This window comes from Gopherus flavomarginatus, chromosome 5, assembly GCF_025201925.1.
Source record: "Gopherus flavomarginatus isolate rGopFla2 chromosome 5, rGopFla2.mat.asm, whole genome shotgun sequence".
NCBI lineage: Eukaryota > Metazoa > Chordata > Testudines > Testudinidae > Gopherus > Gopherus flavomarginatus.
Window position 1 is genome coordinate 117,789,806 of NC_066621.1, and position 16,386 is coordinate 117,806,191.

General features: G+C 51.0%; 1 protein-coding gene across 8 annotated transcripts in view; it reads left to right on the forward strand.

The window, feature by feature from the left end:
* The window catches only part of TTLL5 (tubulin tyrosine ligase like 5), a 234,727-nt gene that overhangs the window by 193,733 nt on the left and 24,608 nt on the right, over positions 1–16,386 (forward strand). For all 8 annotated transcript variants that reach the window (XM_050955655.1, XM_050955657.1, XM_050955660.1 and 5 more), the window contains 2 exons: positions 6,043–6,128; positions 9,694–9,819. In XM_050955655.1, coding sequence (XP_050811612.1) covers positions 6,043–6,128; positions 9,694–9,818 — 211 coding nt within the window. In that variant the 3' untranslated portion in view covers position 9,819. The remainder of the gene's footprint in view (positions 1–6,042; positions 6,129–9,693; positions 9,820–16,386) is intronic.

The window sequence follows — 16,386 nt, forward strand, 5'->3', positions numbered from 1 at the left end:
ACTCCATCCTGCGGCACCAGATCGCTTATCCCCAGGCTCGAGTTCGTCGGTTCAGAGTGCCCCAGCATCGGTCTGCAACTTGGTGCCGATGAAGGACTCTGGCGGGAGAGACCCTCAGAACTGGAAATCCCCGGCACCACAGCAAAGAGCAGTGCCCTGGTACCGCTCCATGTCTCTGGGGCCACACGAGGCATAAGAAGACAGACAGAGGGTACTCTCCTCAGAGGGCTGCAAGATCATCGGGGATGCTCTGCTGCTCCAAAGGAAAGACTCAGCCACCAAGCAGCTGGTACCGTTGAGTCTGGCACTTAGTGACTCTCCTGCAGGGCAGTGCCTGGTGGAGGTGTTGGAGCAACCCTCCGCCTCGGACACTTTTTGAGGCTTCTAAGGATCTCATTGAAATTATGGCGCCTCAACTATCAGAGAGAAGCCTCTGGCACCACCTAGATTGGTACCATCTACAGGCAAGTCCTTGTCCCCGTTCCCAGCACCATTCCTGATCCGCATCCCCACAACACCACTCCCCAGCACCTCCACGGTACAAGTTCGCATGGCACCGGGTGAGAGGAAATCTACATCTTCGACATTGAGGGGTCAGTGCTGATCTAGGAAACCCTCAGAGGATCGGCACCATCCTACGGCACCAGGGCGCAGCAGCTGTTCCCCGGCACTGTGTTTGCGGCACCGGTCTCATTCAAGGGACAGCCAGTTCCCATCCTCGACAGGGTCACCGTGACACTAATCCCCAACCTCTTCTTCACAGCACCAGCCACTGGCACAGTGGTCATCTGCACCACCTTGGTCATTGCCCTCGGTTTCCTCGGACTCCAAGGACAAATCATTTTATTCAAGGCGCAGTAGGCGTAGGTCCAGGAAACTCTGAAGAGACGTCAAAACAGCATGGCAGCTGCAGTGGCTACCCCCCACACAATGGCCCTTCTGGATTCCCTGAGCTTACCACCAGGCCCAGGGTACCCCTTCAAGGGCTTCCAGGTCGGTGGCCTCAGGACGTCACCCCTCCCACTCACCGAGGAATAGACCTGCCCCTTGGGCAACGGAAGTGGCCCTCACCAGACTGCCCCCTCAAATTGCAGAGCAGTTGGGGAATGCGGGTCCAGTGCCACCTGTAGCCCAGGACACTCCTGACTGGGCTGGAACAACAGGGGAACCTAGCACTGCCCAGGAACAGCTAGGGCAGCTTGAGAGTCATGAGGACCCTGTAATCCCGATTGCTTCATCATCATCCTTGCCTGATGAGATGGTGTCAGGAGCGTGAGCCTCAGGTCCTCCACCCATTGGCCACGGGGCTCACAAGGACCTACTCCACCACATAGCCCATAATATGGATCTACAGGGAGAGGAGACAACCAAATCGGAGGACACAATGGGGGACATCCTCACTTCGGAGGGTCCTTCCAGAGTGGCACTGCCAATAATTAAAACAATTCAGAACAACAACAAGACCCCGTGGCAGACTCCAACCTCCATTCCGCCCACCACCAGGGGTGTAGAGAGAAAATAGTTTGTCCCCTCCAAGGGATACGAGTTTTTATTCTCTCACCCACACTCCTGCTCCTTGGTGGTCTCGACGGTAAATGAAAAAGAGCGCCAGGGCAACAGGCACCAGCCCCCAAGACTAAGGAGGCCAAACGTATAGACCTCTTTGGCAGGAAAGTGTATGCTGCTGGGGGCCTACAGCTGAGGATAGCCAACCAGCAGGCTATCCTCAGCAGGTGTAACTTTAACTCTTGGGACACTATGTCCAAATACAAAGAGATGCTCCCTGCAGAGTCAGAGCAGAGTTCTCAGTTCTGGCTGAGGAGGGGAAGGCGGTGGCCAGGACGTCCCTTCGGGCCTCCCTTGATGTGGCCGACTCGGCAGTACGAACCATCTCCTCAGGGGTGGTCATGAGGAGAACCTTCTGGCTCCAGGCCCACAGAGCCTGCAGGACCTTCCCTTTGATGACGCAGGGCTGTTTTCAAACCAGACAGATTCGAGACTCAAAGATTCAAGGGAAACAATGAAGCCTCTAGGGATGCATACGCCTGCTACCCAGAGAAAACCTTTCAAACCTCAACCCCAGCAGCAGCAGAGGCAATATCAACCCCACCCATGCCAGGACCTTTACCACCGTAAGGGCAGGAACAATAGGCATAGGCCGTCTAACCAGTTGTCAGTCCAGGGCCAGGGCCTGACTAAGCCACAGTCAGGATCCAAACAAGGGTTTTGAGGGGATGCCTGAGGACGGCATGCCAGACTTCATGCTGGATCCTTCTCCCTGCTTTCTGAACTGTCTATTCCACTTCTACCATACATGGTCCGCTATAACATTGGACCGTTGGGTCCTTCGCATGATAGAGGTGGGATATTCTCTCCAATTCTGCTCCTCACCGCCCTCCCAGCCCCCTTCCCCATCCCTCTTCAGGGACCCTTCTCATGAGCAACTCCTTGTACAGGAGGTGCAATCGCTTCTCGCCTTAGGGGTAGTGGAGGAGGTTCCTCAGGAGCTATGGGGCAAGGGGTTCTACTCCTGTTACTTCCTAATCCCAAAAGCAAAGTGGGGGGGTCTCAGACCCATCTTAGACCTGCGAGGACTCAACCAGTTTATGGTAAAGTTGAAGTTCCACATGGTCTCCCTGAGCTCAATTATTCCTTCCCTGGATCTAGGGGACTGGTATGCTGCCCTCAACATGAAAGATGCATACTTCCACATAGCCATTTGTCCGGCCCACAGAGGTTTCCTGAGGTTTGTGGTCGATCACAAGCACTACCAGTTCACGGTGCTCCAATTCAGTTTATCGACAGCCCCGAGTGTTCACCAAGTGCATGTCAGTGGATGCGACCTTTCTCCTCAAGAGGCAGGTACAGCTGTATCCCTACCTTGACAATTGGCTGCTGTGGGGGCGTTCCAGGGAGCAGGTGGAGTTCCAAGTGCAGTTAGTCACAAATACCTTCCAGAGACTGGGTCGCCTCCTCAACGTGGATAAGTCAACGCTGTCACCTACCCAAAGAATAGAATTCATTGGGGCAGAGCTGCTAGACTCAGTTCAGGCGAGAGCGATACTACTGGGGTCCAGATTCCAAGCACTAACAGGAATCATTCAGACTCTCAAGAGATACCCCACCACGACTGCAGGGGTATGCCTGAGTCTTCTCGGACACATGGCAGCATACACCCATGTGGTCAGACATGCCAGACTGAGACTCAGGCCAGTTTATTCTCAATTATCGCCTCAATTTATCACCAAGGCAGACACAGTTTGGACTTGGTAGTAACAGTGCTGAGACGAGTCCTGGACACACTATGCTGGTGACTGGACTGTGAGGGAGTCCTATTCAGCGCTCTTCAGCCATCCATGACCTTGGTAATGGATGCATCAGACCTGGGTTGGGGAGGCCCACCTTGGAGATCTACAGATGCAGGGCAGGTGGTTGCAGTCCAAGATCCTGCTCCACATCAATATAAAGGTGCTCAGAGCGGTGAGACTAGCCTGCCAGACCTTCAAGGACAGACTTCAAGGTCAGTGCGTGGGGGTGTTGACCAAGAATACCACCGCCATGTTTTACATAAACAAAAAGGGCAGAGCCCACTCCTCCCTTCTCTGTCACGAAGCTCTCCAGCTTTGGGATTTCTTTATAGCCCACTCAGGACGCCTCCAGGTGAATAGTCTCCCAGGCCTGCAGAACAAGATTGCAGACTGTCTCAACAGGTTGTTTCTCAACCATGAGTGGTCAGTCCATCTGGACGTCTTACATTCCATCTTCCAAAGATGGGGCTTTCCCCAGGTGGACATATTCACCACCAGGAGCAACAGGAAGTGTCCAACGTTCTGCTCCTTCCAGAAACACCGTCCGGGCTCCATCTCGGACGCATTCTTGCTACCTTGGGGTGACTACTTCATGTATGCCTTCCCACCGGTCCCACTCATTCACAAGGTGCTGCTCGAGATCCGCAGAGACAAAGCTGAAGTGATCATGCTGGCCCCGACATGGCCCCAACAACGTTGGTACTCCTTGCTTCTGGAGATGTCAGTGGACGCCTCGATAGCACTACCACTTTACCTAGATCTGATTACACAAGACCATGGTCGCCTCCTTCACCCAGACCTCCAATCCCTTCATCTCATGGCTTGGAAGCTTCATGGTTAAACCCAACAGACCTCCAGTGCTCAAATTTGGTGAAAGAGGTGTTGCTTGGTAGCAGGAAACCTTCCACTAGGGTCACTTATCTAGCTAAGTGGAAAAGGTTCTCGTGCTGGTGTGAGCAGCATCACACATCTCCGCTTCAGACATCTATACCACTCATCCTGGAATACCTACTACATCTGAAACAGCAAAGGTTGGCAGGATCATCCATCAGGGTACACCTTGCAGCCATCTTGGCATTTCACCCGGGAAAGTCGGGGCTTTCTGTATTCGCCAGCTCCATGGTGGGCCATTTCCTAAAGGGTTTGGAAAGACTATACCCACATTCTCGACCACCTATACCCACTTGATCTCAATCTGGTTCTCTCCAGCCTAATGGGAGCCCCGTTTGAACCACTGGCTACATGCTCCCTTCTGTATCTCTCGTGGAAGATAGAGTTCCTGGTTGCCATCACTTCAGCCAGGAGGGTGTCCGAGTTGAAAGCACTGACCTCCACTCTCTACCCTCCCACGGTCTTCCATAAGGACAAGGTGCAGCTCAGGCCTCACCCAGCCTTCTTGCCCAAGATGGTATCTCAATTGCACATTGGACAAGACATTTTTCTACCAGTCTTCTATCCCAAGCTGCATGCCAGTGCGTGGGATCAGAAAGTTCATTCGCTAGACATCCGGAGAGCGCTAGCGTTCTACACTGAGCGCACGAAACTTTCAGGAAATTGAATCAACTGTTCATAGCAGTGACAGATCGGATAAAAGTGCTTCCAGTCTCCTCACAGCACATTTCGTTATGGATAATGGACTGCCTCAGTACTTGCTACGACTTCGCCAAGGTTCCAGCTACACCTATTACAGAGCCACCGACGTGGGTTCAAGCCTCATCCACAGCTTTCCTGGTCCAGGTGCCCATCCAGGAGATCTGCAGAACAGTGACCTGGTCATCCATGCACACGTTTACTACCCACTATGCCATCACACAGCATGCCAGAGAGGATTCAGCTTTTGACAGGGCAGTTCTCCAGTCAGTGGTTCCTTAACTCCAGCCCCACCTCCAGGGGAGAGCTTGGGAGTCACCTGATTGGAAACAACGTGAACGAACACTCAAAGAAGAAAAAATGGTTACTCACCTTCTTGTAAGTATTGTTCTTTGAGATGTGTTGTTCACGTCCATTCCAATACCCTCCCTCCTTCCCCTCTGTCGGAGTAGGTGGCAAGAAGGAACTGAAGGGGGAGTCAGGTTGTCAGTGTCATATATTTAGCACCATGAAGGTGCCACTCCAGGGGCTCCCTAGCCAACCTGACGGGAGCTGCTAAGGGAAAACAGCAACAAAGAGTCCTGTGGCACTTTATAGACTAACAGATGTATTGGAGCATAAGCTTTTGTGGGTGAATACCCACTTCGTCAGATGCATGTAAGGGAAAAGTTTCCTATGACCATGCACGTGGCGTGTGCACACCTGATTGGAATTGACATGAACAACACATCTCGAAGAGCAACAATTACAAGAAGGTAAGTAACTGGTTTTTTTTTCTGTTTCAGAGCACTGAGTAGTATGGACCCCATGGTACTATTAAGTGTGTTCTGTGACTTGGCAGCTCAAAACCAAATGCTTTTTCCTTCACTTCCCATCTGCTTCTCTCAGAGCCAGGCACAGGGGCACTCAGGACAAACAGCTGTTTGAGGCATATAGGAGTGGCTCTTGCAGGTGCTTGTGGGCTCACTTATCTCCCTTTTACCTTTTTTGAGCTTCCTGCTGGCACTGCCCATTTCTTTCTACATTCAGGTAGTGTTTTGTGGCTCCCATCTCTCAGCCCCAGTGGCCTATATGACTTAGTGTCTCTCACTGGCCTGGCCTTTCCATGCTGATCTCGTTCTAATCCAGTGCTTTTATCTGCCAGGGTAACTTCTACAGAAGGGCAGCTGAATGGATTCCAGAACAGCCTTAGCAGCGCAGCATCCTGTGAGCCAGGCACAAAATCCACAGGTGAGTGCAGGTCCCACAGACAAGGTGAGAAGAGTAAAGGAATGGAATGATGGACTGTGTTGATCTCCAGGAGCTGGCAGGGAAGGGGCCAAACCTCTGGCTAGAGAAAAAGACACAGTTTCTTACCCTGAGTGCAGTGGTTTGCAAGTAGCAGCCCTGGGGCCATCTGAGGGTGGAACTAATTCCTCCTGGGACACTGTCAGAAGGACTTACTGAGGAGTAGCTGGGGCTGAGTCTGGCAAGGAGAGGTGGAGATGAAGAATCCCTAGAAATATGGTTGAAAGGAGAGCTTGACTAAAATGAGCCACCTTTGCTTTTAGCTTTGGCTAAGGGACGCTCTGCTGTTTCTGTTTGGCCTTTAAAAGGCCAGGGCATTTTTTACTTTTACTTTTCTGTCTTGTAATAAAGCCTCTCTGTCCAGAAAGGGTTACTCTATGGATGTCATATGGATTTGTCTTCTCTAATTTTCTTACTTCTCTGGTTCATGACTGCTTAATTCAAAGAGGTTCCTCTGGGACTGGTGTCTAGGGAACAAGAACCTGATCTTTTTCCGTTGCTTCAAAAGTGTCTGCAGAACAGATATGTTGTTGGTTTAGATGAACCAAAACTGTATGTGATGTTATTGCCAAGGCCGTGTGTATTCTGTGATGCTGCAGCCATGGAATTTGCAGCACAATTGAGCTCCAGAATCTGAGCTTTAATTTTTAAATAATTATATTTTTAGCCCTTATGGTTGCTAAGAAAACCATGAGAACATGACTTGAGTGTCTCTGATGCAGTGATTTCTGCCTGAGTCTGCACAGCCTGAAACAATAGCTCAAAAAGAAGTGACCTGCCCCATTCATCTCTAGTGGGGGGGTTAGCTCTGAAATTTAAGGATGACATTTCCAATATTAACATTAACAATTTCATTGCTGATCATTTAGCAAAAACATCCAGCTAATGCAATTCTTGTACAGTTCCAAACTTCCTCCCACGCTTTACCACCTGCCAAAACCTTCAGCTTTACTACCAGCAGTTTTAATAGTTAACCGAAAAATCTGCAGCCCTCTCAGACCTGATAATGTGGGTGGGGACAGTGTAAAATGGGATTCAATATGAAAATAAATAACACAATTTCTCTATTTTAATGTATATGTAGTTGGTGCAGAATTTTAGTTTGCACAATTCAAAACCCGTTTGCTGCAGAGTATTGGGGCCATGATATATATAGGACTACAGATTAAAAGTCCAGTCCTGAGGATCTGACCCAATGGGAAAAAATAGCGGGTGCTTAGCACCCACTAGCCATGGCTGTTCGAGCAGCTGCCACCAATCAGCTGTTGAAGCGGCTGAGAGAGACACTTGCGGGAGGGTGGAAAGCAGCGAGCGGTGGCAAGCGGGGCCTTGGGGAAGGGTTGGAGCGAGGGAGGGAAGAGGCAGAACGAGGGCGGGGCCTCGGGGAGGAGCGGAACAGGGGTGGAAAGAGAAGGAGTGAGGGTGGAGCCTTGAAGGAGGGGCGGAGTGGGGGCAGGAAGAGACGGGGTGAGGGTGGGGCCTCAGGGGAGGATGGAGTGGGGGCAGGGTCTTGGGGTGAAGCGGGAGTGAAGCACCCCTGGGGAAAAAGAAAACTCAGTGCCTATGATCTGACCAAGCTGATTTATGTAATCCTGCATGAACATGCCAGTCTGTTGAGCACTGTTCTTCTCTCGGTTGCTGCCTCCAGAGCTCCTGCCATTGCCACCCTACAGTCTTCAGCCTTGCAGGAAGCAAACCCTCTACATGCAATGTATTCTCCGACTCCCTTCTGGCCACTGCTGAAAGTATTTCCTTCTGTTGATCCTGTATATGTCTACTGTAACTGCAGGCAGCAACCCCTCCCTATTTCTGTGAGCATCTTCCTGGAATTAATGCAGAGCACGTGTGAGGGAAATTGTCAGTAGAGGGACAATAGACAGCAACAGTCTAGAACTGTAGGAAATGTAAGCTAGATAGTATGGGTCCCTTGGTAATTGTGAGATCCTCTTCAAGGGAGGGATGTAACCATTCGTACTGGGAGTGTTCAAGCTGAAGTGAACACATGAGGTAGAAATCTTAGTCCTCTCCTGCAGGATGTGGCTAGCTGACCCAGGGCAAACCTGCCTCTCTGAATCTGAAATGAAGAGTTTAGGCCAGAGCCTGTTGTATAAGCTCGAGTGACAGAGCTTAGAGCTTGGAGGAGGGCTAATGGAAGCATGACTTGCTGGGTAAGCCACTTAAAGCCTTCTCCTTGCCCCGGAAGAAAGGTGTTACAGCTCCAAGAGTAGTTTGTGCTATTTCAGTGAGCAGAATAACTGGAGAGAAGGGATTGTTGCTCTTGGAAATGTGAGCGGAAGATACTTTGCCCAATTCAACTTTAGGCCCCCCTTTTCCAGGTGCCTGAGGGACTATGCCATTTTTCTTCCTCTCCCTCTGCAACCCAGTACCTTCTTTGTTCTGTAGCCCTTGTTTCTCTCATCATAAGGTTTGATTATCATTTCACTTATAAGTAGTGCCCGACATGTGCCTGGCATTGACTGGAGAGATTGGAGACATGGGCCCTGCCCTGAGGAGCATGCAGTCTAGCTCAGATACAGTATGGCATGACTTTGGGTAAGAGAGAAGGGAGGTTGTTCTGAAGGACTCATCCTAGAAGTAGAATGGATAGTAACCTGGAAAGGCAAGAGATTAAACAGGGCAGTTCTATGCACAGCCCCAGGGTCAGCAAGGGAGGATGCAGGCAAAATACCCTCCCTTCTGTCTCTCAGCCTGAAAGTTCCACATGGATTCTGAAGTGTCAGAAGGAGCATTCACTCTCTGCTTGGCCAATTCAAACTCAGTTTATTAGGTCCTGACATGGAAACCTTCAGGGTAGTGAATTGGGAAGCAGCACAACCACATCCATTGGGGAAAATAGGTTCAGGAGAGTATTACTTGAGCAAACTCATGGAGCACCCTGGGATTGGTCCTGCTCCCTAGTGGGCAGGGCTTTGACTGACTTTTGAGTTGGGAGAGGCTATCAAAGAAGCCAGTGGAGAGATCCTTCTGCCCATTTGATTATACGGTAGTATCTTTGCAGGGTTTAGAGCTGCATCTTCCTCCTCCTCTACTGCTCAGCTGTAGAGACTACTCCTGGATGAGTCCTGCCCTTTCTAATCTATAACATGGGGTGAAAGAGGCACACTTGTCTGAGAAGGCCAGTCAGACACCAACATACAGAGGGTGAAATCCTGGCTCAATGGAAGTCAATGTGAAAAACTCCCATTGACGATATTGGGACCAAGATTTAAAACAGAGGCTCTAAGCCTCTTTCACATGTCTGTACCAATGTATATCTCTAGGTATGTTGTAATCCCTTGGGGCAGGATGGGTCTGCAGTCACACTACCATAAACAGAGACACATGGAAAAGCTGTTTGGGTCCCTGTTGTTCCAGACATACCCACTGGGCTATTGCTGCCTTCTGATGGTTGTTAGCATAAGGGATGTGAGGGTCAAGTAATGGGGAGGCTTCTGTGCAGAAGGAGGGAGGGACAGCCCCAAGCTAAGCCATCTTTTCCATTTTCCAGGTCCTTTGGAAGTTGGCCCCCAGCTTCTGTTCGCCAGATCCAAATCTTTTTCCAGCCGTTCCAGATCCAGTGGCACAGTTGTAGGGCAGAGAAAGAGAAAAACAGTGCAGGCAGGGCCAATTTAAGGTAACAGCAGCCACCTTTGGACTCCCAGCCCATTCTTCTTCCTCTGTCCTCAGAGGTAACTCTGATTGCCTTGCTGAGGGTAGTAGATTTTGGGTCTCAGCAAAGAGAAGAAGAGTGAGAGAGGCAGGTAACCCAGGAGAAGGTGAGTCTGAGGTTCTGTGGAAGTGAGAAACACAGGCACTAGAGAAGCTGGCAACCAATCTGCTCAGATAAGAATCCACTTACAGGTGGTACTGCAGGTGTAAGAAAATACTAGTTCTTCGAGTGCTTGCTCATGTCCATTCCATTGTAGGGATGTGTGCTCGCCACTGCACTGGTGCCAGAAGTTTTTACCCACAGTGGTATCCATAGGGGACCAGCTCTGGTGCCTCTGGATTGGCGTTGGCCCCCTCCCTCCCTCCCTCAGTTCCTTCTTACCGGCCAGTGTTGGTGCTGGAACACTCCCCTTGCTCTAGCAAGTGGTCTCCTTTCAGTGGTTCTTTAAACTTTTTTCTTTGAAAATAGTTGCAGTTAGCTGATAGTTAGCAGTTCTTCATAGTTTAGTATACTTTAGTGATAGCTAGTCCCCTGAAGGACTTAGTCCAAAGATGGGGCATGCCCTGCTCCTTGGGCTTCAAGCCTTGCAATAGCTGTAAGAAGCCCATGCCAATCAGTGATCCACAAATAAGCCCACCCCACGATCTGTCTCCTACTCTGGGGAGTGGTAGAGGCATGCGGTACCTCATGGTGCCATCCACCCCGGAAGCCTTTCAAGCGGCAGACGACATCTTCTCCCTGCCCATCCCGCCCACTCCTCAGGAAGAGAGGCCCAAGGACCCCTCCCTCCCATCCGTTTCAAGGTAAAAGTCTTTAATGGCACCCCATCATAATTCACCCCTGTGGCACCATACCCCAGCCCAATCTCACTCTCCAGTGCCGTGCCAGCAACCTCCAGAGCTGCACAGACCCGCAACCAGTTGACGAATTTCCAGCACAGATTGCCAGACACCAGGCACCAAGCCCTGGGATCCTGATGCTAGTCACCGGACCCACAATACCGGGCTACAGAGGCACGCCATCGGTTCCCAGAACCCTGGCAACAATCACCTGGCAGGCACTGCTCACCAGTTCCCAAGCACTGCTCACCAGAGCCGCCTTGGCACTCTCAGGAGTCCCGGCACCGCTCCTCGGAGCCTTGCCAGTTACCACTGCCCCAATACTAGTCGCCAGAGCCTCAACACCGGTCATCAGTCACCAGAACATCATAGATGGTCCCCACACTCCTGGTCCTGGTCGTCAGAGCCTGCACACCGTCCTCAGAGCAAGTGGTATTGCTCCCCAGATTGTTACCGGGCCTATGCACAATACCGCCGGTCACTGGATATGCGACATGGCTCAGCAGGTTCCTGGTTCCTGCTCCCTGAATGGCAGGCATGAGGCAGACAGATACAGCAGGAAAGTCTACCGTATGGTGATGCCATCGTGGTCACCTGAAGAAGATTATTGGTCCTCAGGCTCTGAGAGTGAAGAGTTGCCAGCCCCAAAAGACCTACCAGCACTTGCACAGTTAGCAGGTTTTCCCCAGGGACAATCTATAAGTACGTGGCCACAGTGTCAAAGCCCGAGGCCCTGGCAGAGGTATATCCATGAGCATGTTCCCAAGCTGGGAGTTCTGAGACCCAGCGCTTAGTCTCAGGGTCTTCAGCATCAGTGTTTCACCCTCCTATCCCCCAGAGCTTGGATTTCGGGTTGGGCCAAGGGGCCCAGGAACCACTCCCTCCAGGACATGTGGCTCTCCAGGCAAGGAACAGGGAACCCGCCCCTCACTCTGGGCTGGTCTCCGCCTCCTTATTGCCTGATGAGGAAGTAGCAGGGCCCTTGCAGATGGTGCCTCAAGATGATGTCAAAGACCATGAGGAGCTTAAACAGGTTGCAGCAAACCTGGGATTGAAGGCGGAGATGTCCAAACTAGCGGACTCTCTACTTGACATGCTGGTCGCAGCAGCGCCAGCAAGGGTGGCCCTTCCTGTCCATGATGGGGTGGTCAACATCGTAAAAGTCTTGTGGCAGACCCTGTCATCCTTACCACCTATGTCCAAGAGGGCAGAGCGCAAATTTTGCGTCCCTGCAAAAGGGTTTGAGTACTTGTACATGCCCTCACCTCCGGGTCGCTAGTAGTAGCAGCACCCAACAAGTGCGGAAGGCAGGGTTAGCCCAGCTCGACCCCTCAAGAATAAAGACACGAAATGACTCATATATAGCAGGAACATTTATTCTACAGCCAGCCTGCAGTTTTGCATTGCAAATCACCAGGCCCTGCTTGGCAGATATCATTTTAATGTATGGCAATCCATGGCCAAGTTTACTGACTCGCTCCTGCAGGACTTTAAGCAGGAGTTCAATGCCATATTAGATGAAGATAGAGCAATTGCAGGGGCCTCCCTCCAGGCTACCTCAGACGCAGCGGATTCCACTGCCAGAGCCATGGTGTCGAGGGTGTCAATGAGGCGGGCATTGTGGCTGCAGTCATCTGGCCTGCCAGTGGAAGTCCAACAATCTATCCAGGATTTCCCATTTGACAGGTTGGCTCTGTTTGCTGAACAAACGGACAGTAGATTACACGGCCTGAAAGACTCTAGGACCACTCTGCTCTGGGCCTGTACAGTACCCCCCTGGCCCATGCTAGGAAGAGATTTAAACCTCAGCACACACACAGGTTCACGAGCTAGACCAGAGCAGAACCGTACTACAGAAGGAGCAGGAGATATAGGCCACAGGAGATTCCTACAGTTTGTGGGAAGTTCGCTGTGCTCCTGTTCTGCCTAGCAACGGCACCAAGAGTGGTTACAAAGTGCATGGTGGTAGTCACAGCCTACCTCAAGCATTGGGGTATCCAGATATTTTCCCTATCTCGATGACTGGCTCATCAAGGGCTGCTCTGAGCAGCAGGTGCAATGCAGTGTCTGGGCTCTGCAACCCACTTGCGAAGCTCTGGGCCTGTTGATAAATGAACAAAAATCAACATTGGTCCTTGTTCAGAGGATAGAGTTCATAAGAGCTGTCTTCCACCCAGGCCAGAGCATTTTTGCCACAAACCAGGTTCAAGGCAATGTCAGATCTGATCACACAAGATGCACAAGATCATCAGTGCTCGGGTCTGCCTTAGACTCCTGGGGCCAGGGCCTGGGGTGGAAGTGACGAATCCGTCACTTCTGGGACCGACCCATCATTTCCAAGACCGATCACGCTGGCCAATCACACCAGCCTGCAGGGGCGCCCAAAGCACAGGGCCCAGGGTGGTCACCCCGATTCACCATACCCAAGGGACAGCTCTACCTGGGGCACATACCCATGTGCACCTATGTTGTCTGGCACACAAGACTATGGCTAACACTCCTTCAAATGTGGTTGTCGTTGGTCTGTTCCCCAGCCATACACTCTTTAAACAGGCTTCTCATGATCCCACCCCAGGTACTCACCTCCCTACAATGGTGGTCCAACCTACACCCGCTGATGGAAGATGTTCCATTTGTGACTCCAAGACTCACAGCATCCCTAGTGTCGGATGCATCTGACCTCAGTTGGGAAGCACACCTTGGTGCCCTCAAGACTCAAGGACTATGGTTGCGAGAGGAGTTGTCGCATCACATAAATATCTGAGAGGACTGGGCCATCTTCCTAGCTTGTGAGGTATTTCTTCCCCATCTATCTGGTCGAGTGGTACAGGTGCTGACAGACAACATGGCTGCCATGTTCTATGTCAACAGACAGGAGGGAGCCCAATTATTGGCCTTGTGTCAGGAGGCCCTTTGCCTGTGGGACTTCTGTATCCAGCATGCGATCCACCTGGAAGCCTCCCATCTCCCTGGCGTTCGGAACATACTGGCTGATCACCTAAGCAGGTTCTTCTCTCACCATGAGTGGTCCCTCCCCTCAGAGGTCATCAAAAGTGGGGAGCTCCCCAAGTGGACCTGTTCACTACCAAGCAGAACAGAAAATGTCACCAGTTCTGCTCTCTGCAGGATCTTGACAGCAACTCGCTATCCAATGCCTTTCTCCTATCATGGTTGGGGGCTCTAATGTATGCCTTCCCACCAATCCCAATGTTCATCAGGGTCCTTTCCAAGATCAAGAAGGATAAGGCACAAGTCATTATAATTGTGCCAGCCTGGCCTCATCAGCATTGGTTCGGCACGCTCATGCACTTGGCAGTAGCAGCTCCGTGGGCTCTCCCCGACCATCTGGACCTGCTCTCCTAGGATCATGAGAGGTTGCTGCACCCATACCGAACTTCTCTCCACCTCATGGCATGGATGCTCCGTGTCTAAGCTCCGAGGAGCAAGCCTGCATCAGTCAGGTCCAGCAGGTTCTCCTGGAAAGCAGAAAGCCCTCCACTAGGGAGACCTACCTTGCAAAGTGGAAGTGCATCTCCTGCTGGGCATCAGAGCGGAATATCTCTCTGGTCGGCGCCTCTCTGCAATCCATCCTGGATTACCTGCTGCATTTAAAGCACCACAGCCTTGCCTTTTCATCAGTCAAGGTGCACTTGGCAGTCATATTGGCCTTCCCCCCTCATGTCCAGGATAGATTGGTGCTCTCACATAAGATGACAATCAGGTTCCTGAAGGGCCTCGGGAGACTGTTTCCTCCAGTCCGAGAAACAGAGGGTAGGTATAAATGGTCAGTTTTCAGAATGGAGAGAGGTAAATAGTGGTGTCCCCCAGGGGTCTGTTCTGGGACTAGTCCTATTCAACATAGTCATAAATGATCTAGAAAAAGGGGTAAACAGTGACGTGGCAAAATTCGCAGATGATACAAAATTACTAAAGATAGTTAAGACCCAGGCAGACTGCGAAGAGCTACAAAAGGATCTCTCAAAACTGGGTGACTGGGCAACAAAATGGCAGATGAAATTTAATGTTGATAAATGCAAAGTAATGCACATTGGAAAACATAATCCCAACTGTACATGTAAAATGATGGGGTCTAAATTAGCTGTTACCACTCAAGAAAGAGATCTTGGAGTCATTTTGGATAGGTCTCTGAAAACATCCACTCAATGTGCGGTGGCAGTCAAAAAAGTGAACAGAATGCTGGGAATAATTAAGAAGGGGATAGAAAATAGGACAGAAAATATCATGTTGCCTCTATATAAATCCATGATATGCCCACATCTTGAATACTGTATGCAGATGTGGTCGCCTCATCTCAAAAAAGATATGTTGGAATTGGAAAAGGTTCAGAAAAGGGCAACAAAAATGATTAGGCGGTATGGAATGGCTTCCATATGAGGAGAGATTAATAAGATTGGGACTTTTCAGCTTGGAAAAGAGATGGCTAAGGGGAGATTTGCTTGAGATCTATAAAATTATGACTGGTATAGAGAAAGTAGATAAGGAAGTGTTGTTTACTACTTCTCATAACACAAGAACTAGGGGTCACCAAATGAAATTAATAGGCAGCAGGCTTAAAACAAATAAAAGGAAGTATTTCTTCACACAATGCAGAGTCAACCTGTGGAACTCCTTGCCAGAGGATGTTGTGAAGGCCAAGACCATAACAGGGTTCAAAAAAGAACTAGATACATTCCTAGAGGATAGGTCCATCAATGGCTTTTAGCCAGGAAGGGCACGAATGGTGTCCCTAGCCTCTGTTTGCCAGAAGCTGTGAATGAGCAACAGGGGATGGATCACTTGATGATTACCTGTTCTGTTCATTCCCTCTGGGGCACCTGGCACTGGCCACTGCTGGAGGACAGGTTCTTCTTCGAGTGCTTGCTCATATCCATTCCAATTAGGTGTGCGTGCGCCGTGTGCACGTTCGTCGGAAGATTTTTACCCTAGCAACACCTGGCGGGTCGGCAGGACGCCCCCTGGCGTGGCGCCGCTGTGGCACCGGATATATACCCCTGCCGACCTATCTGCTCCTCAGTTCCTTCTTACCGCCCATGTCGGTCGTTGGAACAGTGGAGCGCAGCTTAGCTGATCTCCACTTCCCTAGCTATTCACCGTTCTAGTACTTGTTGTATATATAGTTGTATAGTTATAGTTGTAGTTTATACTTTATTAACCTTTATTAACGTAGTTAGTGTATATACTTAGAGGGTTGGGGATTAGCCCCCTCCTCTCTCCCGGTGCCCAGGCCCATGCCTGGTTCATCGGGCTTCAAACCGTGCTCGGCCTGCCACTGGCCGATGCCAGCGGGAGACCCCCACGACTCCTGCCTAAAGTGTCTGGGGAAATCCCATCTCACAGATAAGTGCCGGATTTGCAAATCATTTAAGCCGCAGACAAAAAAGGAGCGAGACTTTCGCCTTAAGCAGCTCCTAATGGAGGCGGCGCTCACTCCTCCAGCTTCGGCACCGAGTGCTGCACGGTCCGCGCCGGGGAGAAGTGCCTCGTCGGCACTGGAGAGCGCCGGCACCGCCAAGACGCCCCAGCACCAGCCGTCACCGGCACAGAACAGAGCCCGGCACCACTCCCTCTCCCCACGTGCCAAGAAGGCCAAGGCTCCTGCGGCTCCAATACCCACGCCACAGTCAGAGCATCAGCCAAGACCGAGTCGCCCGGCACCAACAACTGCCGCGGC